The following is a 26,674-nucleotide window of genomic DNA, read 5'->3' on the forward strand; positions in this document are numbered from 1 at the left end:
AGGCAAGCGACAAGCACGAACAAACGAACCCTCCGCAACACAGAACATGTTTTTTGCACTTTCTTCACTGATATCGCATTTTTTAATAATTTCACATTAGACATGAATAAAGCTGATTTCTACCTGAAGCACGCAAATCTCCCTTAAATCACAAGGTTAGAATTGCAAAATGAGTCGTATAATGTAAGCACATAAGTACAAAATGAAACACACATGCAAAAATCAATAAACATATACATATATATCGAATAAAACGGAAATATATAAAGTTAAAAAGATCAGTGACTGGGGATGAGACTAAAAACTAGTTCACTAAGGACTACGTTTTCAATCCCTCACCGTACAGTGCCTTGGGATGAGAATAAAAACTAAAACGTTTTATCCTCTCTCCCCGTACAGAGACTTGGGACGAGAGTAAAAATCTGAATCGAGAACAACGTTACTCGCTCCCAAACTCCTTGTACAGAGACTTGGGACGAGAATAAAGATCGGATCGTTCTCTCTTTCTCTCTCTCTCTCTCTCTCTCTTGTCACTCACAAGAGAATGGCTCACTCACTCTTCGTCAATAACAGGTTATTTGACTAAAGGAAAAAACTGAAAGGACTAAGAAATTGAAAATTAACATGTTCCTTTAAATTAGTATCTAAAAAACTTCAGTTTGAAAGAAGAATGAACAAAACGTCAAAATCGATTTACTCTTTCTGCAAAGTGAAACCGTGATTCTCTCTTTCTCTATCGTAACGATAGAGCGCAAACTGCGTAGCATAAATAAACCAAACGTTAGTTCATCTTTGAAAAACAGCACGAAGACTATTCAAAGAATAAATTTCTTAAAATATTTTCTAAAAATATTCATCTCATCACTCTTACAGAGCAACTGTTTTTATCTAAACAAAAATAAAAGTTGAATGGGCTCAACGTTGTTTAACTTCGTTTTCCAAGTCAGGACCACCTACAAAGAATAGGTAAAGGCCGCATATAAACAAAAACATAAAATTTATCTCGGTGTTTAGTATAAATGGAAAGCTAATCGAAGAGGCCTAATAAAGGCGGGTGAGATATAAAATATATAGAGGTAAATCTATAAATATCAACAATAATTTATAAAGTGATCAAATAATTACTAAAAGCCTTTAACACACTTCCGTACACTGAGGGAAGGGTCGGCCATCTTTTCTCTATGGGGAAACCAGAGCGAGATTAAAAAAGCAAGGGCAAAAACTTTTCCTCTCCTTTCAAAAGCATTCCTTTTGAAGATAGTATTGAATAATCCAACACGGCGAAAGCAATAAAACCAAAACCAAGTACTTCACCAATCGGTAGAAAACTCGAGGTCAAGCGCGAGCGGAACCAGTGTTGTCTTTAACACCGACAGAGAAGAACTGGTTTGGTTGAGAAGTATATGCGGTATCTGGCCGATAGTCGGCGCTGGTGGGCACACCCGGCAGCCTTCATGGCGATCGCTCGCGAGTTTTTGGAATCTGTCGACCGTCGGAGACGTCAGCTATTTATATATTCACCGGCTAAGTTTAATATTTAAAAATTACCAGTTTGGAAGTACAGTACTGTAATTCATATTTTTCTTAACTATACAAACGTCAGCCCTTTACTAAGGAGTATAATAACATCGAAGCTGGAATACAGTAGTTAGCAGTTGGCAGCAAGAAAGCACCGCTCCTGCCCTTACTCACTGACAAACCGCTTTGCTTGCAGGAGGGACTGATGGGATAGGTGTTGGCAGGCAATATGAGCACAGTTACTCCTAATTTAAAGGCGGGGTTCTGTTACAGCGAACACGTAATTAAGCAAGTCATTCCCTTTATTTTGATTATTTTAGACAGAACTATAGCTTGACTAGACAAAGTACACTCAACTCTCTCTCTTATGTACCGTACAATAAATACAAATAACAGAAGAAACCAAAAGCTTTGTTTCCTTATCATCATCTCCTCCTACATCTATTGACGCAAAGGGCCTCTGTTAGATTTGCCAGTCGTCTCTATCTTGAGATTCTAAATCAATACTTTTCCATTAATCATCTCCTACTTTACATTTCATAGTCCTCAGCCAAGTAGGCCTGGGTTTTCCAACTCTTCTAGTGCCTTGTGGAGCCCAATTGAAAATTAGGTGAACTAATTCTCTTGGAGAGTGCAAAGACCATGACCAAACCATCTCCATCTACCCCTCACCATGATCTCATCCACATATGGTACTCAAGTAATCTCTCTTATAGTTTCATTTCTAATCCTATCCTGCCATTCAACTCCCATTATTTTTTTAACGGTTTTGTTCTCAAACCTACAAAACCTGTTGGATATTGTTTCATTGACATACCACGACTCATGTCCATGCAGTTACACCGATCTCACTAAACTGACATATAGCCTGATCTTTATAAGTAATTTCAGGAGATTTACTTTTTTCAATCCTTCACTAAACTCTAATTCTAAACATCCTATATCAGAGATCATAGTTCCTAAATATCTAAATGATTCCACCTCATTACTCCTTTATCCTTCCAATATTTCATCTTCTATTGCATATTCCGTTCTCATCCTCTGTCTTACTCATATATTCAAAATCAATCAATCAATCACTCACTCTCTAAGACAAGTTCATAAGAAATCTCTAAATCCTTAAACTAAATCACTCTACCAATAAGCAAATGAGTCTTTGAGACATCCAAAATTCTTGTAACTCCTTGTAACTAACGCACGCACACACACACTCAAAGTTTATGTACTGAAAGCTAAATTCCGCCTGGTTTTCCAATATTAACCGAGCTTCATTGAATAATTTTTGTATGTTAACAGCAATTACCAACTGTTTTTATTTTAAATTTGTTGTCAGTTGATCTCAAGGTGACTGGGTATTGAGAAAATGCTCCTATGTAATTAACGGAGTATTGTATCGTTGATATAATTTAAGAAGTCGGGTATTATTTGCAGATTTCCAAGTCTTTAGGTTTCACATAATGACTTGTGTTGTTTGGCAATTTTTAATAAAGTGATTTACAGTATTATTCATTGATTTCTAATGCTATTCTTTACGTTTTGACTTGCGCATTTCAACATTACAGTGCATTTGGCAATTTGTTTAATCTAAATTTCCCATATTGATGCGTGTTATATGGTGATTTTCCATACTGTACAGAAATTGACGCGTGTTAACAATATGGTGATTTTCCATACTGTACAAAATTATTGGCCAATTTCTAATTCAAAATGTCACATTTTAATATTAAGCTGTATTTGGCAATTTCTAACTCTAACCTTCTAGTTTTGACTCACGTTGGTTGGCGATTTTTCGCTCATAAGAAATTTGGTACATTAAAGCCATATCTCTTATTTAAGACTTGGATTTCAAGGTTTTCAAAGCTGTCATAAATTCAAGTTGTAAAACGAGTTGTTGTTGAGTGAGGAGTATCTGTAAATGACTCAGGTTTGTACATACATACATATACCAAGGCACTTCCCCCAATTTTGGGGGGTAGCCGACAACAACAACAACAACAACAACAACAAAAAATTACTTCCAAATTATGTCATTTGTTCCAGAACAGATACATGTGTGTGTTTGCCATTCCTCACTGAGGCACACAAACACACACAAGCAAACTTGTAAATGGAAAAAAGGGAAAAGTTTCAATTTCAGCCAACAACTCAGAGTGAGGAGAGAACATCCATTCCCACTCACGGATGAAATCAAAGTGGTTCAGGCAATTGAATTATGCATATTTTGGCACTAGTTCATGCAAGTCAAATAAAAATTGACAACAAAAAAGAAAGGAGATATTTGACCTTGACTTTTGGCACAATCACTCCCTAAACCTAATAAAACTGTCATAGGATCATGGCCACTCATCCCACCAAATTTCATGAGATTAAGTCAAATTGTTTTTGAGTTTTAAAAATCACAAAATGTTATTTTCATTAGTAAAATAAATTTTTGAATATACTTACCCGATAATCATGTAGCTGTCAACTCCGTTGCCCGACAGAATTCTACGGGAGGGATACGCCAGCTATCACTATACTAGAAGGGGGTGTACTCACAAGCGCCACCTGTGGCCAGGTACTACAGTACTTGTTGTTGTCGCCACCTCACTTTTTCCTCGGTCCACTGGTTCTCTATGGGGAGGAAGGGTGGGTCAATTAAATCATGATTATCGGGTAAGTATATTCAAAAATTTATTTTACTAATGAAAATAACATTTTTCAATATTAAACTTACCCGATAATCATGTAGCTGATTCACACCCAGGGGGGTGGGTGAAAAACCAGTGTACAAGACTAAAGGATAGCTAAGTATCCCGTATTTCATATAATCAGTTATCCACAATAACAATGAAATAATAAGTACCTGGTAAGGAAGTCGACTTGAACCGTTACTCTGCCTTTAATAAGATCGTCTTCCTTACTGAGCGCAGCGTTCCTCTTGGAAGGCTGAATCAACTCAAAGGTGCTAAAGTATCAAGGGCTGCAACCCATACTAAAGGACCTCATCACAACCTTTAACCTCGGCGCTTCTCAAGAAAGAATTGACCACCTGCCAAATCAACAAGGATGTGGAAGGCTTCTTAGCCGACCGTACAACCCATAAAAAGTATTCAAGAGAAAGGTTAAAAAGTTATGGGATTATGGGAATGTAGTGGCTGAGCCCTCGCCTACTACTGCATTCGTTGCTACGAATGGTCCCAGGGTGTAGCAGTACTCGTAAAGAGACTGGACATCTTTGAGATAGAATGATGCGAACACTGACTTGCTTCTCCAATAGGTTGCATCCATAACACTCTGCAGAGAATGGCTCTGTTTGAAGGCCACAGAAGTAGCCACAGCTCCCACTTCATGTGTCCTTACCTTCAGCAAAGCAAGGTCTTCTTCCTTCAGATGAGAATGTGTTTCTCTAATCAGAAGCCTGAATAGTAAGAAACTGAGTTCTTAGAACTTGGAAAAGAAGGTTTCTTGATAGCACACTATAAGGCTTCTGATAGTCCTCGAAAAGGTTAAGACCTTTTTAGAAAGTACCTAAGAGCTCTAACTGGGCAAAGTACTCTCTCCAGTTCATTCCCCACCAAGTTGGACAGGCTTGGGATCTCGAACGACTTAGGCCAAGGACGTGAAGGAAGCTCGTTTAGCAAAAACCGAGCTGCAAGGAACATGTAGCCGTTTCAGATGTGAAAACAATGATCCTGCTGAAGGCGTGGATCTCACTTACTCTTTTAGCTGTTGTCAAGCACACGAGGAAAAGAGTTTTTAACGTGAGGTCCTAAAAAGAGGCTGATTGGAGAGGTTCAAATCTTGATGACATAAGGAACCTTAGGACCACGTCTAGATTCCAGCCTGGAGTGGACAACCGACGTTCCTTTGAGGTCTCAAAAGACCTAGGGAGGTCCTGTAGATCTTTGTTGGTGGAAAGATCCAAGCCTCTGTGGCGGAAAACCGCTGCCAACATACTTCTGTAACCCTTGATCGTAGGAGCTGAAAGGGATCTTACTTTCCTTAGATATAACAGGAAGTCAGCAATCTGGGTTACAGTGGTACTGGTTGAGGAAACTGCATTGGTCTTGTACCAGCTACGGAAGACTTCCCCTTGAGACTGATAGATTCCGAGAGTGGATGTTCTCCTTGCTTTGGCAATCGCTCTGGCTGCCTCCTTCGAAAAAAGTCCCTAGCTCTTGAGAGTCTTTCGAAAGTCTGAAGGCAGTCAGACGAAGAGCGTGGAGGATTGGGTGTACCTTCTTTACGTGAGGTAGACGTAGAAGGTTCACTCCTAGAGGAAGAGTCCTGGGAATGTTGACCAGCCATTGCAGTACCTCTAAGAACCATTCTCTCGCGGGCCAGAGCGGAGCCAACCAACGTCAGCCGTGTCCCTTGCGAGAGGAGAACTTCTGAAGTACCCTGTTGACAATCTTGAACGGCGGGAATGCATACAGGTCGAGATGGAACCAATCCAGCAGAAAAGCATCCACGTGAACTGCTGCTGGGTCTGGAATCGGAGAACAATACAACAGGAGTCTCTAGGTTATCGAGGTAGCGAACAGATCTATGGTTGGCTGACCCCAAAGGGCCCAAAGTCTGCTGCAAACATTCTTGTGAAGGGTCCACTCTGTGGGGATGATCTGACCCTTGCGGCTGAGGTGATCTGCCATGACATTCATACCGCCCTGAATGAACCTCGTTACCAGCGTGAGCTTTCGATCTTTAGACCAGATGAGGAGGTCCCCTGCGATCTAGAACAACTTCCACGAAAGAGTCCCTCCCTGCTTGAAGATGTAAGCCAGGGCTGTGGTGTTGTCAGAGTCCACCTCCACCACTTTGTTAAGCTGGAGGGACTTGAAGTTTATCAAGGCCAGAATAACCGCCAACAACTCCTTGCAATTGATGTGAAGTGTCCTTTGCTCCTGATTCCATGTTCCCGAGCATTCTTATCCGTCCAAAGTCGCACCCCAGCCCGTGTCTGATGCGTCCGAGAGGAGACGGCGGTCGGGTTTCTGAACAGCCAAAGGTAGACTTCCTTGAGAAGAAAGCTGTTCTTCCACCACGCGAGAAGACCTTCTCTCTTCGGAAACAGGAACTGAGACCGTCTCTAGCGTCATGTCCTTTATCCAGTGAGCAGCTAGATGATACTGAAGGGGGGGGGAGGTGGAGTCTCCCTAACACGATGAACAGGGCCAGCGATGAAAGTGTCCCTGTTAGACTCATCCACTACCTGACTGAGCATCGGTTCCTTCTCAGCATGCTCTGGATGCATTCTAGGGCTTGGAAGATCCTTGGGGCCGACGGAAAAGCCCGAAAAGCTCGACTCTGAAGATCCATACCCAGGGAGACAATGATCTGGGATGGGACGAGCTAAAACTCCTCAAAATTGACCAGGAGGCCCAGTTCCTTGGTCAGATCCATAGTCCATTTGAGAATCTCCAGACAGCGACGACTTGTGGGAGCTCTTAAAAGCCAGTCGTCTGACGGAGCCGGACACAAGATCATGGTACTGCTGCACAGTCTGTGAACTGTCAACCATGGGGAAGCGAGGAAGTACAGTGACAACCCGAAGCTGTCTAGACTGTCTGGGTCGTACAGACAACTCCTTATCGGGTTGCTAAGGTTGCCGTACTGCGTCACAACAAGTCACTCCTGCTGGTTGTTGAACGTCTTCCCAGTGACACACTGACTCCGTAAACAAAAAATCCTCTAACAAGGACTAAGTTTGGACTGCATGTCTTGCAACACATCTCAAGGACTATGGGAGCAGGTGTGGTAACAGACGGGATTAGCGACTGAAGTGGGACCAATACCTTCCCTGGAAGCATGTTATGCTTAAATAAAAGTCCATAGGAGGCTACGCAGCTAAAGGCTCCTCTCCAAATGACAGAGTCCTCAAGGGAATATCAGAAGGAGGGAGAAAAGCACTTTCTCATCTACAGGGACCATATCCGAGAAAAGCTAAGTTCTCTCAGTGAGGGTTACACTGTGCAAACGCAGCAGACTAGAAGGCAACGTTAAGAAACTGCTTGACAGTCTAGTGAGTTGGCAACAACCAAAGATGTGTGACTGAGAAGCATGCGGTAAGGTATGCAGAGCCTGTTGTATGCAGAGCATGCTGTAAGCAGAGCATGCTGTATGCAGAGCATGCTGTATGTAGAACATGCTGTAAGGTAAGCAGAGCGTGTTGCATGGCGTGTAACATTTCTCAGAAATTCCATGACCAGTGCTAGAGTGAGTAATATCGCATTACCGTCCATTGAAAGTGCACGTGCCGAGGGAATTGATTTAGACTGTTTTGTTGATGAATTTGATAGCCGGCATGATAATCGTAGAATTAAGCTACACTAAATGTACTATAATCTACTTCACCTCCGGAAAGGGAAACTCGCCCTGTTGGCAACACTGCATTACTACATGCATGCTTGCAAGGGGTTTAATATCAACATAATATTACCTTACATTCATAACTCATGATTTTTGCCATATTTGCGATTTGTTAAAAATATATTGCAAGGAATACAAATATATTTTTTTAAAAAAGTAATACAAATAACCTCCATTATCATAATGTTTGAAAATGGAGGTAAGGTATGCTGAACAGCAGAGTCAGAAAGAGCTGGAACAACAATAGTTGTGGTTTCCTCTTCAAGACTCTGTTGAGGGAACACCTGAGGCTCAGTCTGCAAAGGCTGAACAAAAGAAGTAGCAGAAGGTAGGTGCATGGGTGGAGGAGGTTGACTCCTGGCATGAGTGGCTGAACTCAAGGGTTGCGCTTGCTGAGTGGTTGGCGGAAGCGCAGTAGCAAGTTCCTGAGGAACGAGTTGAGGTTCCTGCGGTGTGAGCTGAGAGCGATGAGGTAGTGGCTGCGCAGAACGCAGTAAATGTCTCGCAAGTTGAGGCTCCTGAGGCGCAAGGCTAAGGTGTTGAGGTGCTTGCCTTGAGGAGGGTTGAGCTCGCTGCAGCGAGAGCTGAGGAGACTGACTCATGGATGGGAGAGGTTGTTGTACCTCAAGCGAGTGTTGCCTCACTGGTGGAACAGCAAGTGGAAGCGGAGGAAGAGAGGTATAAGCCTCCTGTTCCATTTCTGAGGTTGCCTTAAGGAAGGCGGAGGGAGCTGCACACCACTGGGATCAGTAAACTCATAACGTGGCTCAACATCGTACGCCTGGCAGGCGGTACTGCGGTCAGGCGGAGCGAGCGCAGGCGGAGAGAGCGCAGGCGGAGGCGCAACCTTCTCAGCCCGACACTCACGCATCAAGACCGAAAGTTGTGACTGCATGGACTGCAGTAGAGTCAACTTGGGGTCGGCAGACACTAAAGTCTGCTGAGGTAAAGCCTTAACAGCAGAGATCTGTTGCGGCAGAACCTTACTCCTCTTAGGCGGAGTGCGTTCAACTGATGACTGCGGCGAGTCAGAGCTTTGAACTCTAACTTCGTACGTCTGGCATAGGTCTGGACTTTACGTTTAAGAGGTCTTGAGACCTGAGACCAGCGTTTTCTCCCCTAAATTTCTTCTGCAGACGAGCAAAATAAGGGCTCAATCGTCTGCGGGTGGGAGTGACGGTCTCTGTAAGACACGCCCGCAACCACCGAGGATACTTCTGTGCGCCGATCAAGGCTTGCCGAACCCTTTTGCCCTTCGACATTGCTTCTCCCCTGGGCTTGGGAGCTTGCAAGAGGTCCCGGACTGGGAGGACGACTGGCTCGCACAGAAGTACCCTCACGCACAACACTGACACACTTTGTGCTAATCACTTATCACTTTGATTTTCTGTTTGCACTTATTTCACTGAACTCGAAACTTTAAGTGGTTTGTACCTGAAACACGCAATTCTATCCTTTCTCAAAAGTTAGTAATTGCGAAAACAGAATTACAATGTAACAGAAAAATCTAATGAAAGATAAATAATTCAGTGGCTGGAAAGAGACTAAACACTAGATCACTCTAGAAACGTTTACCTTCTTCCCCTAAAGAGACTAGGGAGAAGAGCAAAAACGATAACAACGTTACTCGCTTGAATGAAACGTTTATCCTCCTCTTTCTCCCTCCGTCTCTATCTCTCTCTCTCTCTCTCTCTCTCTTGACTTAGAACCTGAGAGAAGAGCCCAATCATATATATCGTTAAAACATATTATTGTTAAAGGAAAAAACTGAAATATTTCCCAAAATGAAAAGTTCCTTTATTAGAATTAAAACCATTAAGTTAAGAAAGAATGAACAAAACGCTAGACACGGTTACTCTTACTGCAACGTGACACCGTGAAAATTCTTTCTCTATCGTAACGATAGAGCGCAAGTTGAACGTTCTGAACGTCAACAACTGCAGAGACAAAACAAAACGTTAGTTCAACTTTGAAAAAGTACGAGACTATCAAAGAAATTCTTTCAAAGACATTAAAATAGCATAATATGTTAACAGGTAAAACCGAAATGACGGGCTCAATGTTAATTAACTTCGGTACCAAGAAAAGACCGCCTACTATTAGGAAAGGTCGAATATAAACAAATATAAAAATTAATTTTAATAAGTTTATAATAAAAGTAAGTTAATCGAAGAGGCCTATAAAAGGCGGAGAGATATAAAATAAATCTATAACAAAACTAAGAAAGAGAGTCTATACTCTCTTAGACACCAACACTTCCGACTAAGGGAAGGGTCGGCCATTTAAAGGTGAAAGAGAGTTCATACTCTCTTCGTCACCATAAAAATTAATTCCAAACGCTAGCTAAGCTAACAAAGAAGTTTCCAGTATAGCGAATAGCCAAGAACGTCTAGCCGGAAGCACGACAGAGGAAAAAGTGAGGTGGCGACAACAACAAGTACTGTAGTACCTGGCCACAGGTGGCGCTTGTGAGTACACCCCCTTCTAGTATAGTGATAGCTGGCGTATCCCTCCCGTAGAATTCTGTCGGGCAACGGAGTTGACAGCTACATGATTATCGGGTAAGTTTAATATTGAAAAATAACAAGCATACAAACATGAATAAACAAGGGCATTGATATCATAAGATAAGGAATTGAATTACTGTATGCACATTTGGGCCCTAGTTTCATGCTAATGGAATAACAATTGACCACGATATAGCAAAAAGACATTTTTTACCTTTTCATGACCTTGACCTTTGATCTAATCACTCCCAAAATCTATTCAAATTGTCCTTAGATCATGGCCCATCCTCCCACGAAATTCCATGAGATTCAGTCAAAATAAATTTTGAGTTTTGGAATACATTTTTCACCTTTTTGTGACCTTGGCCTTGACTTTTGACCCAATCACTTCCAAATTCTAATAAGACTCATCCTGGGATCATGGCCAATCATCCCACTAAATTTCATGAGATTAGGTCAAAAAGTTTGAGTTTAGTGATTCGTTTTTCACCTTTTCGTGACCTTGGCCTTAACTTTTGACCCAATCACTTCCAAATTCTAATAGACTCATCCTGGGATCATGGCCAATCATCTTACCAAATTTCCAGAGATTCGGTCAAATAGTTTTTGAATTATGCGAATCACAAACACACAGACATACACATATCAAAACATATACTTTTGCAACAAAGTTTGGGAAGGTAAATTACAAAATACTGAATTACCGGTACATTTAAGAGTATATTAAAATGAAAAAAATCACATTCTTCTATACTGTAAATGAACTGAAAAAACTCTGGTAGGATGAGAGGAGATTCCAGGTATCTCCTAAGAAAGTAGTTTGAGATAAGTCTCCGTGTTGGAACAAAACCAATTTAGGTAAATAACCACTTTTTTCTAGTGGTTGATACTTACAGGGTTCCCAAATGCTGGTTTTCCAAAGCTACTCCCAAATCCCGTGGAACCTGTGCTAGGAGTGCTGAAACTGGCTCCAAATCCCGTTGATGTCCCACCAAAGGCGGGGCGCGGTTGACCAAACATCCTGAAACACAGAATCAATATATTATTGCTTTATTTTCATAAAATCAATAAAGGAAGACAGTATGAAAAATTATATGGCAACCCCCTGCCTAATACATTCCAGCTTAACCCTTTTACCCCCAAAGGACGTACTGGTACATTTCACAAAAGCCATCCCTTTACCCCCATGGATGTACCGGTACGTCCTTGCAAAAAAAAATGCTATAAAAATTTTTTTTTCATATTTTTGATAATTTTTTGAAAAATTTCAGGCATTTTACAAGAGAATGAGACCAACCTGACCTCTCTATGACAAAAAATTAAGGCTGTTAGAGCAATTTAAAAAAAATATACTGCAAAATGTGCTGGGAAAAAAATAACCCCCTGGGGGTTAAGGATTGGAAATTTCCAAATAGCCTGGGGGTAAAAGGGTTAAAGACCAAATATACAGACAACCATATCTCTCTATATGATAGTTTAAACTACATGAAGTAAGAACGAGAGTAAAATATTAATCTAAAGTAATTTGTATTTTTCGTAACTATACAAACTTCAGTCATTTAACAGGCATGTGTTTCAAGTGTAGGTGGAAGTCTTCTGTTAAAATTTAGAACGAGGTGTCAGTAGTTACTGGTGGGTGACAAGAAGGCTACAACCACCGCACAAACTACTGGGTAGTCACTTTAACCTTAAACCTAGGACCAGCGGGATGGTTGAAGCAGGAAGTGTAACTTCAAAATTTGTTCCTAGTACACACAAAACTCTTGTACTTGAACCCCTTATCTACTCCTCTGTTGCAATGCAACCTACCCCAGCATACAGCTTGAGAACCCCCTTCAATCACCAGTATATCAACAGCATACAGCTTGAGAACCCCCTTCAATCACCAGTATATCAACAGCATACAGCTTGAGAAACCCCTTCAATCACCAGTATATCAACAGCATAAAGCTTGAGAACCCCCTTCAATCACCAGTATATCAACAGCATACAGCTTGAGAACCCCCTTCAATCACCAGTATATCAACAGCATACAGCTTGAGAACCCCCTTCAATCACCAGTATATCAACAGCATACAGCTTGAAAACCCCCTTCAATCACCAGTATATCAACAGCATACAGCTTGAGAAACCCCTTCAATCACCAGTATATCAACAGCATACAGCTTGAGAACCCCCTTCAATCACCAGTATATCAACATTCACTTGCAGCCAATAATAATGATATGATAATAGTAGCAAAAATAATATGACAATAATACCAGTAACTATCATCCCTAGCACTGTAATCCTCATCTGAGCTATCTGGCAGGTACTCAAAACCCTAATTCAGAAATAGGACGAAAATATGAAAAAAAAAATCATTTAGAATTTGAATTTAAGCCATTTACTACAAAAAAACTACGATGATCCTTCAGAAATGTCTGCCTGAAGAACACTGGCTAAGTATTCAAGAAAGCCCTGCCCATACCTCATACGAAGATGATATGACATCTATCACATATTTACTGGCAGAAATGAATAATGGGTGGAGCATCAGCAACTCTGGTAAACAATACATTGCCTTAAACCACCCCTGGTGTATAAAATCTGCTTTGCTTGGTTAGGAACAAAGAATTACATAGACGTATACGTTGCTTCTTTCTTATTATATGGTAAAACATGTACATGTATACATAGCAGTGTTGGTGTTGAAAGGAGAATTATCCTGTTTTACTTTCCAAGGAAATTTTAAAGGACTTTACACTTATATAAGAACTAAAGTGGGAACTCTTCTCAACCACCCAACAGAACTCGGTAGACCGGGAAACGAAGACCTCGCCCGTGAAGGTCCTATTTGGCAGACCTATCAGAGGCCCCATTCTCATCCCCTTGGGTAGATATTGGGCCTCACAACACATGGCAAGAACCAATGAAGAACAGGGAAGTGACCATAACAAAGCGCCACTCACGAGAATGTGAGAAGTGGTCCTTATGTACCACACAACTGCCACCACAGAAAGTAAGGGATCATGTGTACTTACAGAACCTGGTGGGCAATCATCCTAGACACTGGGACTGCACTGGAGTTGTTATCAAGGTCCGCCAGTTCCATCAGTATGCTATTTGGGTCGATGGATCAGGTAGTGACACTCACCTTAAGAAATTCTGACCTTCCCAACCTTCTCCTGATAGGATTGATCCAGTACTTCGCACACCCTCCAGAACCGGCTTCAACCAACTCGCAAGCACCAAACCTACCATGACTGAAGTTGCAGAAGGTCCACCTGAGCCAGAAGCTACACCAGCTACACCAGCTACAGTTAAAAGACCCCTATACAGAGCCAACAACTCCACATCTCACAACCCAAGGACCAACAGCTACAACTCCAATGTAGTTGCCGGATCAATAAGAACCAGTCACCACTTCATCGGGTCCATCCTCACCAGAGTCCATAAGTGGGCCACCAGTTACTAAGTTACTATTACCCCTGAGGCGTCTTATGCCTCATAACAAACCAGGCATTAGGGAAACGCTGCCATTAAGACAACATTTTATGGATCAATGTGACTACTCACTTCAAGCCCAGGGTCTTCAGTGGGTCACAATAATAAAAACCAGTGGAAGAGAGATGAAGTCTCTATATTAAGGGTATAGAAGTGTCGTTAACGAATGGCCTTCGTCACATGTATAATTTTTAACGAGGCTATGTGAACTGATCTAGTGCTCCAAAAACTATCAATGTTTTTATATTTTGGCAATCAAGCCTATTACAGCACTTTCACAAGTTGCTGTTTCCAGCCCGTCAGTTTCATTCGTACCCTTTAAAACTCCCCCCGTTAAGGAAGGGAGATACATAGATACTGTATGGCACTTACCTCAGTTCATCAATTACTTATGTTTTTTATCTTCTAGGTATTACTTATGCTTCTATCTTCCGTGTTCCAGGTGACTCATCAGTCATACTTTTGACTAAATAAAGTTATACAAGGAAGAGAGTGTCCTTCTAAACACAAGTGTTTCCAATGGTTGGAGAATTCTGTCCGAAGTGCCAGCGCCAACTTGTGTGGGTGTATAAGATAGTTCTGCATGTTCATGAGCGCGCACAGGTAGTTTCACAATGTATATCTTCGTATTCCTTTGGGATACACGTGAAATGTTGAATGCTTTCGAACAAACATGATAAAATAACTGAGGAGGTCCTGTAGAGAGTGGGGTTCCCTGCTCTATAAGACCAGAAAACAGACCTCAAAGTAAGAAAAATTCTCTATAAATGGAGAAGTCGAATAGATTGAACTATTTAAGAAAGGGGTGCAAGGTCGCTTTTCCTTCGAAATTGTCGTCATCAGTATCTCCACTGTCTTTGGTCCTGAGACTACTGACAAGACAGGTGGTTCTCCTTGGGTACCTCTGCCTGGCTGTAGGGAAGATACCAGCTTATTAATTACTAAGGACTTGCAGTAATTTGATGGAATGCCTTCTATGCCCTAAGGGGATTTCCTACACATCATGAAGTGAGGAGCTGTGCGAGATATCGCTACTTCACTTATGTGGGCCACTATCAACTATTCTTTTGTTATTTTCTCAAAGGCAATATCACTATCTTAGTTACCCTGATGAAGGGAGACGGAGAATCAGCGGTTGCATTACCAGAAGAAGAAAGAAGAGGGCCAACGAATTTCCTCGTTTCTGAGGAAGAACACAACTGTGATTAATATGCCACCTACTATCTCACCCCATATGCCGCCCACCATTTCACCCTCACCACACACACTTTCACTGGAAAGAGAAAAGAAAAGATCAAAAAGCCAAAGTAAGAGCACTGAGATTATATCTGTACACCTAAGAGGCTGAAGTCAAAAGTGGTGTGTCAGTGTGCTGACAAGGGGTGGGGCTTCCCTTATCAGAAACCCCAACATGACAAATTTGGAGATAATTTGTATTTTTCCCTAACTAATACAAACCTGAGTTATTTATGTGGATTATCTTTCAGCATAGCTGGAAAGTAGCCATTACTTTAATTGCGAGGTGGCAACCCTGCCTAACGGCTTGAACGGGTAGGCTGGGAGGTAGCCAGTCGCGTCTACATAAACTCTCACAGCAGTGAGACGTCACTTTTTATTGCAGGCTGGACTTCTGGGGAACAGGTGATGGCGGGCCAATTTATATAAATAACTCCAGGTTTGTATTAGTTAGGAAAAAATAAAAAATTTTAAATAATTTTTATTTTTCCTAACATACTCACCGAGAACTACTTTTCTTGGAGTCACTTGGTGATCTCTCTTTCTCGACCAAGGTTTTTCGCGCCGTTACCCCCCTCCTCCGTTCTCTATATAGGCCTACCCCCGCCACCAGAGAATGCGCCCTGAGGGCAGGATCAGGGCAGGTCACTGCTTCTCTTTGTCAGCGTCCTCATTAAGTTCGTCGCTTAGCCCAACTTGGCAATGGAAGGATGGCACTCGGGGACGGAAGGGAGGGCCATTACCCGAAAAGTAGTTCTCGGTGAGTATGTTAGGAAAAATAAAAATTATTTAAAATTTTTGATTTGTTCCAACACAAATACTCACCGAGAACTACTTTTCTTGGAGACTTATACTTTAGGAGGCGGGAGTGCTATTCTGACACTTGACTCGACACATAGTGCCTAGAGGGCTATGGAATGCGGGGGCCTATCAGAGTGCGGGAGTGAGGGTAACTGCGCAACCTTACGCTATTATCTATGATTTACCTCTTAAAAAATTCTTCTGACGATTCCCTCCGGATGTAGCCGCGAAGAATGTGTTCATCGTTGGGGACAGCCTCTGGCCTTACCGCTACACACCCTGGAGGGCGGCCATGACTGTCCCAATGGAGAACCCGTCCAAGGGTTTCCTTGAATAATCCTTGAGGTAGTGGGCAGTAAAGGTTGACTGGTGTGACCAAGTGCCTGCCTGTAGGATCTGCCCCACCGCCATGTTTCTCTCAAAGGCCAAGCAGGTGCTCAGACCCCTGATGTCATGGGTCCGGGGAGTGCCTGGCACTGCCATTTTATCCTCTTCATAGGTTCTAGCGATGACTTGTCTCAGCCAGAAGGAAATGGTGTTCTTGGAAACTTGCTTCCTATTAACACCTGTGGAACCCGAAGAGGTTTTTGATACCTGGTCGGAGTGAGAGACGTCGAATGACAAACCATGGATCTCTCCCACTCTCTTATCGGACGCCAAGGCCAGCAAGAAGACGGCCTTGAGGGTGAGATCTTTGTCCACGATATCCTTCAAGGGTTCAAAGGGGGAACGACACATCGTCTTCCGGACCTTGCCTAAGTCCCACTGGGGCACCTTTCCCGCCTGAGGGGGGCAAGACTGCTCGAAGCTTTTGACAAGCATCGCTATGTCTCTCGAGGCCCCCAGGTCGATGCCCTTCAGGAGGAGGACTTGGCCTAAGGCAGCCCGAACCCCTTTATATGGCTGGTACTGACATCTCTGCTTTGTCCCTGAGAAACACCAGAAAATCTGCTATGTCTGGGACAGAGGCCTTAAGAGGTCTAATGTGCCTCTCAGAGCACCACTTCGCGACGGAGGTCCATTTTGTCTGGTAGACTGCGGTTGACGACTTTCTCAGGAATAGGGACATTCTCTTAGCCGTAGAGGAAGAATATCCTTCTTTCTTCAGGAGCCGCTCTTTAGTCTTCAGTCGTGAAGACGTAGGGAGAGTGGCCTGTCGTGGAGCTTGAGAAAGTGAGGCTGGTGCAGAAGGTCTGACCTGGCGGACAGAGGCCACGGCGGTTGACTCGATAGGTCTTTTAGATCCGCGAACCACTCTCTCTCTCCGGCCACCAGGGCGCTACCAAAGTCATCTTTAGGTTTCGGGCCGTCTTTACTCTGCTGAGCACTTGTCTTATCAACGTGAAAAGGGGGAAAGGCGTACACATCCAGATTGTCCCACTTGTGCTGAAAAGAGTCTTCTAAGGATGCTTTCGGGTCTGGTACAGGGGAGCAATAGACTGGGAGTTGGGCGTTGAGGTTGTTGCAAAGAGGTCAACCACCGGGGAACCCCAGCGTCGAATGATGAGCTTGGCTATTCCTGGGAGAAGGGACCATTCTGTCCCTACTATGTGGCCCATTCTGCTGAGGCCGTCGGCCAGAACGTTTTTCTTCCCGGGAATGAACCTTGCTAACATCACCCCTTGATTTCCTTCCGCTCAATCTAGACTCTCTATGGTGAGATCGCACAACTCCTTCGATTACGAGTACCCTGCTTCTTTATGTATGCCACTACCGTGGCGTTGTCGCACATCCACGCCACGGTGTTCCCCTTTAGCAGACTTGCGAAGTGTAGGCACGCCTTCTGGACTGCTTCCAACTCCAGGACATTGTGTGGAGTTGCCTCTCCCCTTCCAACCAGGTCTCTCGTGCCGTTTCGTCGAGGGGAAGGGCTCCCCATCCCTGGTTGGAGGCGTCTGTGAACAGTAGTAACTCGGGAGGGCCGGTCCCGAAGGTCGTCCCCTTGAGTGAGTTCGACTGGCAATGCCACCATTCTAGGGAGGGTCTCGTGTCTGGAAGGACTGGGATTAGCACCTGCTGCGAATCCGTCTGTCACCAGAGGTTCCTGAGATTCCATTGGATGGATCTGAGCCTTACCCTCCCTTGGGGAACTAGGTTCTCCAATGAGACCAGGTGACCTATCAGCCTCTGCCAGTCTTTCGCCCTCCTGGGGTGTTCTGACAGGAACGGCTGACTAATGTGCCTGAGGTTTCTTATCTTATCCTCCGAAGGGAAAATTTTCCCCGAATGATGTCTAATGTCATTCCCAAGTAGTTCATTCCGGTGGATGGGGATAGATTTGACTACTTCGGGTTGATTACGCCCCCCAGATCCTTGCAAAACTGGATGAGACTTCTCCCTTGTCCCTCCAAGAGGACCATTGAGGCGGAAAGAAGCCACCAGCCGTCCAGGTATCTGATAAGGCGGATGCCTCATTCGTGAGCCCCCACTGCGACAGCCGTGGAGAGACTCGTGAACACTTGGGGCGCTGTTGACAGACCAAAGAAAAGGGTCCTGAATTGCAGGATCTGGGAACCCTATTTCACCCGGAGGAACTTCCGACCCGAGGTGTGGACCGGAATCTGGAAGTATGCGTCCTTGGGGTCGATGGTCATCATATAATCTTTCTCCCTCAAGGACAGCAGGACTGAATTCTGAGTGTCCATTTTGAAGTCCGTCTTCTTGACGAACCTGTTGAGAGCTGACAGATCTATAACCGGTCTCCACCCCCCGGTCGCTTTCTCCACCAGGAATAGGCGACTGTAGAAACCTGGCCCTGGGAGAAGAACTTCTTCCATGGTACCCTTCTCTAGCATGGACGACACCTCCTCTTGAAGGGCGGTCCTCTTTAACGGGTCTTTGGGATCTAGCCATTCTATCCGGTTGGCCGGAAAAAGCAGGGGTGGTTCCGTTAGGAACGGAAGTCTGTAGTCTTTAGTACGGACACTGTCCTAGGTTCTGCTCCTTGAGCCCTCCATGCTTGCCAATGACGTCTGAGTCATCCTCCAACCCGAGGGTTGGGCGGGGATAGGGGGCCTCCCACTCTTATCTTCTTCTAGAGGGGCGGCCTGATCTGTCTCTCCTAGAGGCGGAGTAACCCGACCTGAAGGAGCATGAAGGCGCTGGAGCTCCCCTGCGGGGGGGCTGAGGCGTTGCGGACCAGGAGGAAGAGGGGGGCTTCTCTCCTCGTAGTGCTGGTAGAGGCTTGGGGTGTCGCGGCACTATCCGAGACGGACCTCTTATAGGGCGGTCTCCTAGGAGTCGTAGGTCTGGGGACGTTAGCCTCCTTCTTTTTCAAGACCTTCTCCATTATGGCTTCTAGTTCCTTCCGAGGAAACAGAGACTCTCCCCACAGGGGAAAGCTGCGAATGGCTCGCGTCTCCCTGTCTGGTACCTTCCAAGACACCTTCGCCAGAACAGTGTCTCGCTTCCAGAACACCCAGTTAGCTGTTAGTGCGAGAGACTGATATGTCAATAACCTAAGGGTTTTACCCCCGGAGGTAATGAGGTCCCTCCGTAGGCCTTGCTGGACAGGGTCCTCGGGGTCAAAGGAGGCTTGTACACCTCCCAAAGTGTAAGCCCACCAGTCTAGCCAAGAGGAGACGTTTACTAAGTCCCTCGACATTTTCTCCATCATGGAGGCTTCTGCTGGCGAGAACCAGACTGGGGCCGAAGAGGCTCTACTGTCTGAAACGCCTTGACTAAGGATGTCTACTGCTGACCCCACCTTAAAGGTTGGGGGACCCCGGCATTGCTGGCCACTACCTTGCCGACATACTCCTGCTCTAGGACTAGATCTCGGGTTAGAGGAAGTGCTAGGGACGTCTTAGGTTGGGAGGAGTCTGCATGATCCTCAAAAAGGCTTGACTTCCAGGAAACTTCATCCGTAGTCACAGGTTCCGGTACTTGTGGTGCCTTCTGAAAAGGCTAACCACTCTCCTATAGATGGAGTCCTCCGTCAGGGAGCCCTCCTCTCCGTCAGCCGAGGTCTCGGCTTGGGGCCGGGGAGCCGGGTTACCGGGCACGCCGACTGGACGTCCAGCTCTTTGGGGCCAGGGGCGCCGTCCTGCCGAGGTACTGGATTTCATCTGCGGGGACGTCCGCACCAGGGGCCTGGGTTAACGCAGGCAACGCTGGTTCAGCGGGGACTCTCGTCGGCCCAAGGGCTCTGGGTGCCGAGGATGCGGTTCCCGTGGGCTGACCCGACAGCGGGAACCGTTCCTTCTGACCCGAAGGCCGCACCAGCTGGGCTGGTTCGGCCAGGCCGCCCGCCAAGAAGCTGTTCCATAACGCACGACACAAGCACTTAAGGAAATGAATCAAACACCGGGTAAGCACACAGTTGAAAAGTGAACGCACAGGAACACTTGGGAAAGCACACTGCGAAAAAACACAAGTCCCCACGCTGGGAACACGTGGAACACTAAACGCGCACAAAGGATCGAGAGAGACGAGAGTGAGGTGTGAACACCTCACGACCAAGGAACTTAATGAGGACGCTGACCCAGAGAAGCAGTGACCTGCCCTAATCCTGCCCTCAGGGCGCATTCTCTGGCGGCGGGGGTAGGCCTATATAGAGAACGGAGTAGGGGGGTAACGGCGCGAAAAACCTTGGTCGAGAAAGAGAGATCACCAAGTGACTCCAAGAAAAGTAGTTCTCGGTGAGTATTTGTGTTGGAACAAATACAAATTATATCCAAATTTTACATTTGTTCCCATACTAACAAACCTTCCGTTATTTATGTGTATGACTCATTCTTAGGTGGGTGGAAGTCCTAGATCTGGCATGGACAGTGACCTGGTTTTACCTAGTACAGCATATGACTGTGGTCTAAGGAAAACTTTGACACCTCGCAGAAATATACAAAGTGAGTATACAGTACTAACGGCCTGTGCAATACAGAGTAATAGAGGTTGTTGTTTTGTATGAACACCTTCTGCTCCCTCGCAGAAAGCAATGGGGTCATGGACAGTAACCAGACATTTGATCTGCAACTTGTCGTGAAAAGCCCATCTGAGAGAGGAGACGCTGGAGTCTCCATGCGTGAAGTCAAAGTGACTGCCCGGTCTTGTGGAAGATGTTCGTGTGGTTGTTAGAGTAGATCTGGTCGTGGAGGGAGTTCTCGGTAGATCTATTAGACGTTGCAGGAGGTCCGGAAACCACTCTGCATGATGCCATAGCAGAGCTACAAGGGGTATTATTAGATCTTTGGACACACTGGTTTTGTTGAGCAGTCTTCTCATCAGACAAAACGGGGGAAAGGCGTACATGTTGATATTGTCCCACCGTGATCGTGATCTCCTTGGGCGAGCCCATGTTCCTACTCGTCCTTGGATGGATGATGTCGGGGTGAGGTGGTGTTACACCTCTCATCCTCTTTTTCTGTCTCTTAGTGATGACCTCCTTTACCTTCACTGCCACAAAGGGTAAGTTGGCTATATAAGAGTCAGATGGAATAGGACCTTCAGCAAGGAATCGGGGTGGAGGTGATCTGCGTACTTTTTCTGCCATTGACTTCTTTCTAGGGTCCTGACTCCCAACTGATGAAATCGACGAGGGTTCCAGGGGTATCTTAGGGGTGGCCTTGACTGGAACAGTCGGAGGTTGTGACGGTCGAGGAGCCACGTTCAGAGATTTCAGGAGGGTGAAGATGAATGTATTCACCCATGGAGGAAGCTCTGATCCTCTAAGTAAACAATGAAATTTCCTAGGAGTGACCTTAGATGTCAGGATGCCTGAAGACTTTAAATCAATCAATCAATCCTAGGACAGTGTCCTTTAGGTGGAACTCTAGGAGATCCAGTCAACAGAGGTGATAACCTCTGAGGCAGAACACATTCCTTCGGACGCGAAGGAAGGTCTGGACTAATAGGTACGTTAGCGAACCCAGAGAAGCACCTACGTCCAACGGGCAGAAGAGGCCTCTGAGTAGGAACTACTATAGTTGGAGAACGTGTCACAGCGGGACGTATCTCCAAGTGCTGCATAGGCGAACGCTTTGCTAAGACTCCCCAGACGGTGAAAGGCAGTGTAGGTTTAGCTGGACGCCTGTTTGAGGAATGAGCATTCTCCTCATCAGGGCAAGTCCGAGGTCGTTTGGAAGACGGTCTTGTTGAGGGGCTACGCGCTGATAGACTGCGCATGCGCTTACATCTACTTCTACGTCTAGATGATTGTGAGCGTCTAGCTCTTGTTCGAGAATGGCGTGAACGTTACGAATGCCTATCTCACGAACGGTACCCTCGCAAGCATGAACGCCGCCTTCGTGAACAGGAGCGTCATTCTTGTGATCTAGGTCGAAAATATCTAGAACGCGAGCGTCTGGACCTAGTTCCAAACTTTGCTTGTTATAGTGTAGAACGCGATCGCGAGACTCGTCTTCGTGAAGAGGAACACCTCCGAGGAGAGCGTTGAGACCTACGGTCTCGTGAGTGCAAGGCTCTAGAGCGTGAGCGCCTTTAAGAAGTAGAACGTTCAGATCGTCCCGAACAGCGATCAGGGGAAGTGTGTCCAGAAGGGCGAGGCGATGGCGATGCTTGTCCTTTGGTGCTGCCGATGGTGGAAGCACTGGTCCCCAGAAGATCTACGCCCGCAACCTACGGGTTCCTATGGGGAGAAACAAAGGGTTGAAGGTTAGGGGACGACGAGGTTCCAGGATGGAGAGAGGGTTCATCGTCAGTAGGGGGTCGTTGGAGAGGCGAACCCAAGCGATCACCTCGTCCACGTGAGGAAGTGCCAGGAGAAGGCGAAAGATGGACCTCGCATAGTTCCAGAGCATGAGATGTCGACGGCTTCGGAGAAGGGTCCTTCCTGGCACCACGCTGAAGAAGGCGTAGCAGCTCCTCCTTCAAAGGGGGTCCTGAAATCCCTAAGTACGACAACACATACAGCAAATCAGGAAGGGAGAATGGCTCGTCAACGGCTGGAGGAGAAATTGCTACACTAGGGGGAAGCAACAACAACCCCCAATAACCCGAGGTTTCCAAGAAGTTAGTCTGTCTGCGCTCCTACTCTGTCGTCCCTCAGAAGAGCGCAAGAGAGAAGAAGCTTTAGAAAGAGATTTGGGGGTGCGTGAAGAAGAAGAATGCGCTTTCCTCGCCCCTGAGGGAAAAAGATCGAAGTATGGGCACCATGCGCCCTGGACACAATCACATGAAGGTGATCATAGAGAGAACATGCACACCTGAAAAGAGAAAGCAAAATCAAAAGTACAATGACAGTCAGGGAGAGAGAAGACACGTTCGATCTCTACCGAGCCAAAAGAAAAAGTGACGTCTCACTGCTGTGAGAGTATATATAGCGGCGGCTGGGTAACCCCAAGCCTACCCGCTCAAGCGGTTAAGGCTCGGCCACACCAAGCGCCCATTCGTTCATTTGTACATAGCAGGCTTCAACCTTCTGCGCATAATCTCCTCCCCCCTGCGCATAGACTCCATCCCCACCAATAGGATTTCTTCTTCTCTACCCACAAAAAATGACTATTCGACTTCACCCGCTTTATTCAAGTATATAACTTGATCCAGTACAACTATACCATTCCTTTTTGGTAATACCCTCATATACATATTACGTTTGACCGCAATATTACTCGTTTTATTGTCCGATACCTTATAAAATCACCCGATTTTATATTCCCATTAAATATCATTTATAATACATTCCATTTTATCTTGCTATATTACTTTTATATATTTTGTTATTACCTTGTCACGCCCCGATTTCACATAAATACTTGCTCTGGACAAGTTTCCCATTCTAGTTCATTTATGTTTACTCTCTAGACTCCGTTGTTTTCCTATTAACCTATCACGAACCCAAGCGTATGGAAACTTTGCACAGGGGGGTGGGGGTTAATATTTCTCTTCCCCCTTCCCTTATCTCTTTACATGGTTTCTTCATACCCCTCCCAACAAATCCTTTTCCGTGGAAACCTTTGTCCTAGTCAGGTGTTTGTTATTTCAAGTGAGCTTTTTTTTCGTATTTTCGATGGAGGAAGTTGTAAAAACTTGTAACGGCTGCAGTGTTCCATACTTAAAGCATTTGCTAAATTTCATGGTGATTTTTTTTATACGACATCCAATGTTGATAATTTCCTTAAATCACACAATGTAATACCTCAACGTTTACAGTGCCCCAAGTGCCATTCCCTCCTATCGTACAGGAAAGACATTCACGTATATTACTGCAATACCCAAACTAAGATATCTAAAACCAAGAAGAAACGCCGATCCAGGTCATAAAAGTAAATCATTCATTTCTTTAATTTTAATGTTTTTAGGGTGCGAAGCTCAACATTACCTCTTGCCAGTACAAGTTTGTGACCTGGGAAGGGGGTCCGGGGGCTTGCCCCGTGTAGAGGTTGTGACCTGGGAACTTCTAGGTTAGGTTAGGTGGGTTTGTTAGGTGGGTTTGTTAGGTTCTGTACCCTTTTGTACCTTTTTAAATACTGTGTAAAGGGTATATGGAAAAATGCTTTAAAATACGCATGCTATTATTATAGTAGCATTGCTACCGTTAGCAATGCCATTGTAATGTTGGTAACGTTTGTCTGACAGTTGTGTAACATTGCTAATGTTAGCGCACAGTACATACGTGAGTGAACTGACACTGAATTTGAACAAGTCATTATAATTAAACATTTTAACTATATATATAAAAGACATTATATTTAAACATTTTAACATTAAATATATGTTTTCCTGTAGAAAATAACGTGATTTAACTGGTTTTCATCTTCATTTCATCCGTAATAACAGCAACCAGTTCAGCTACTTAGTTAGTCGAACTGGTTGTTCTGTTTGTTTACAGTTGGAATGAAGGTCAAATTCAATCAAATCACGTTATTTACGACAGGAAAACATATTTTCTGTTTAAAATGTGAATCTGTAATACAGTAAAACTTTAAGCTGGAGTAAAATAGTTTACTTCTAGATCTAATAAAATGTGAAGACCAATGCCATTGTCTTAGTCCATTGTTTACTTTAGGAACACCGTTGATGGATTTTGTGCATACCTTATTCACAATTACTTGAAAATTTCCGAAAATTTTATATTTTATGTAGACCCATGATGAAATCATTAGCCGACTTTCAAAATCATGGACACGGAAAGGTCTGCTATGCTGTGTGACAAGTGGCAGCGCAGGAAATGTGATAATGGTGTATCTTAACTGATTAATGGGCGGCTGTGAAAAGTGGTATTTCCCAAGACTAGATTGTGTGCACTAACACACCAACTTACCAGGACCAACTCACATTCAAATGGGACTAAAATATTAAAATGAAGAAAAGTTTTCCAAATTCCAGCCTAAACTACCGATGACTGGAAGAGTTGCAGCCTCAAAAACTCAGCCTAAACAACCTGCTCCCAGGGACTGGGAAGGAAAACTCATATAATGATGGGGGTGTATGTATGATAGCGGCCATCTGCTTATATGATTACGGTTTACTTAAATTACCGCAGTGTGCGGGGGGTCGCAGGGGGGGGCAATAGCACCCCCGTTAGGTAGGTCCCTAGGTAAGGACATGACTTGTAGGTTAGGTTGGGGGAAAAATTAAGCTTAGATGATATCCATTTTTAATCCACAAGGGAGAAACTGGCCGCTACTATACAAAGGCTCCTAAAGATGGTTTGTGCCAATGATCATGGTCAGATATTGGAAAAAAAAATAATAACCAGTTAGAAAAAGTGCGGTTCAAGTATTTGGCTAAAAATTAAGCATTCAGTTCAGTTCAGTTGTTGGGCGGAGGGATTCATCTACAATTTTTTCCTACTTTAGACTGGTTTTCGAGGGTTTTTATTTTATTTTTTAGGATATAGGCCAACATTCTCTAACGATACCAGTATTGCTATCAAATCAAGTCCAAAGCAACCTGAGTCTCATCTAGCCATTAAATCGCATTCAGCCACTTTCATTTTTGTCCCAAGTACCTAAGACACTACGGCCTGTGTAAATAACTTTTGACAAGTGTTAAATAGGCTACAAATTAGCAAACTATACTCATAAATATACCAATTAAACACAGAATTTTAAGAACTAGGACTCTACCCGTTGTCTTATAATCAATTCCGCTGAATTATTCTTAACGACGAAGGAATGGCTTAACCTAGCCTATGGTATTATGGTAGGGACTTGTATACAAGGCGCGCCAATTCAAACAAGGCCTTTTATTACAGAAATCCCTCATGATTCATACAACCATTAAACATTCACTTATCTCCAGTGATAATTACATACCTGGTAGCTGTTCTACCTTAATCTAGACGATATTATCCAAATCCACCATAAATACGTGATGTTTTCGTTTCCGTTGCTTCAAGTGCACACAACGTGTCGTAACCGAAAACTAAACATGGCAGACATGCATCATGTTCCCAGGGTTGCCAGATTATGTCCACTGGATTATCGTACATGAGCCTTAAAATTGTCGTTTTTTTCAACCAAAATTATCGTACACAGTTTCAAAATAATAATTAGGGAGTTACATGATCGACTTATTTCAAAATAATTTAGTATAATTGTTTAATTAAACACATATGTATATACCTAAGGTATGTATCGTACATCGTACTGGACCTAAAATAATCGTACATGTACGATAATTATCGTACGCATGGCACCCCTGATGTTCCCTACCGTCATCAGAGTTGCCAGGTGTTCTCAACGAGAAAAGGCCAACTTCTAATCAACCACAGCTTTAAAAGGCCAACGCATTATTAGAAAAAGGGCCAAAAAATACAGTATTTAAAGCCCAATTTTTTCATAATGTTACTAAAGGCCAACCAATTTCAAAAA

The 26,674-nt window shown here is 44.2% G+C and overlaps 1 protein-coding gene across 6 annotated transcripts in view; it reads right to left on the bottom strand.

Moving 5' to 3' along the window:
- The window catches only part of LOC137647297 (nuclear pore complex protein Nup98-Nup96-like), a 181,947-nt gene extending 155,694 nt beyond the window's left edge, over window positions 1–26,253 (bottom strand). For 5 of the 6 annotated variants that reach the window (XM_068380719.1, XM_068380711.1, XM_068380726.1 and 2 more), the window contains exons 1-2: window positions 26,117–26,253; window positions 11,271–11,397 (exon numbers count right to left, since the gene is read on the bottom strand). In XM_068380719.1, coding sequence (XP_068236820.1) covers window positions 11,271–11,396 — 126 coding nt within the window. In that variant the 5' untranslated portion in view covers window position 11,397; window positions 26,117–26,253. The remainder of the gene's footprint in view (window positions 1–11,270; window positions 11,398–26,116) is intronic. The other variant, XM_068380703.1, reaches the window with a different exon arrangement.
- Between the last annotated feature and the right edge of the window lie 421 nt (window positions 26,254–26,674).

Source organism: Palaemon carinicauda, chromosome 1 (assembly GCF_036898095.1).
Source record: "Palaemon carinicauda isolate YSFRI2023 chromosome 1, ASM3689809v2, whole genome shotgun sequence".
Taxonomy (NCBI): domain Eukaryota; kingdom Metazoa; phylum Arthropoda; class Malacostraca; order Decapoda; family Palaemonidae; genus Palaemon; species Palaemon carinicauda.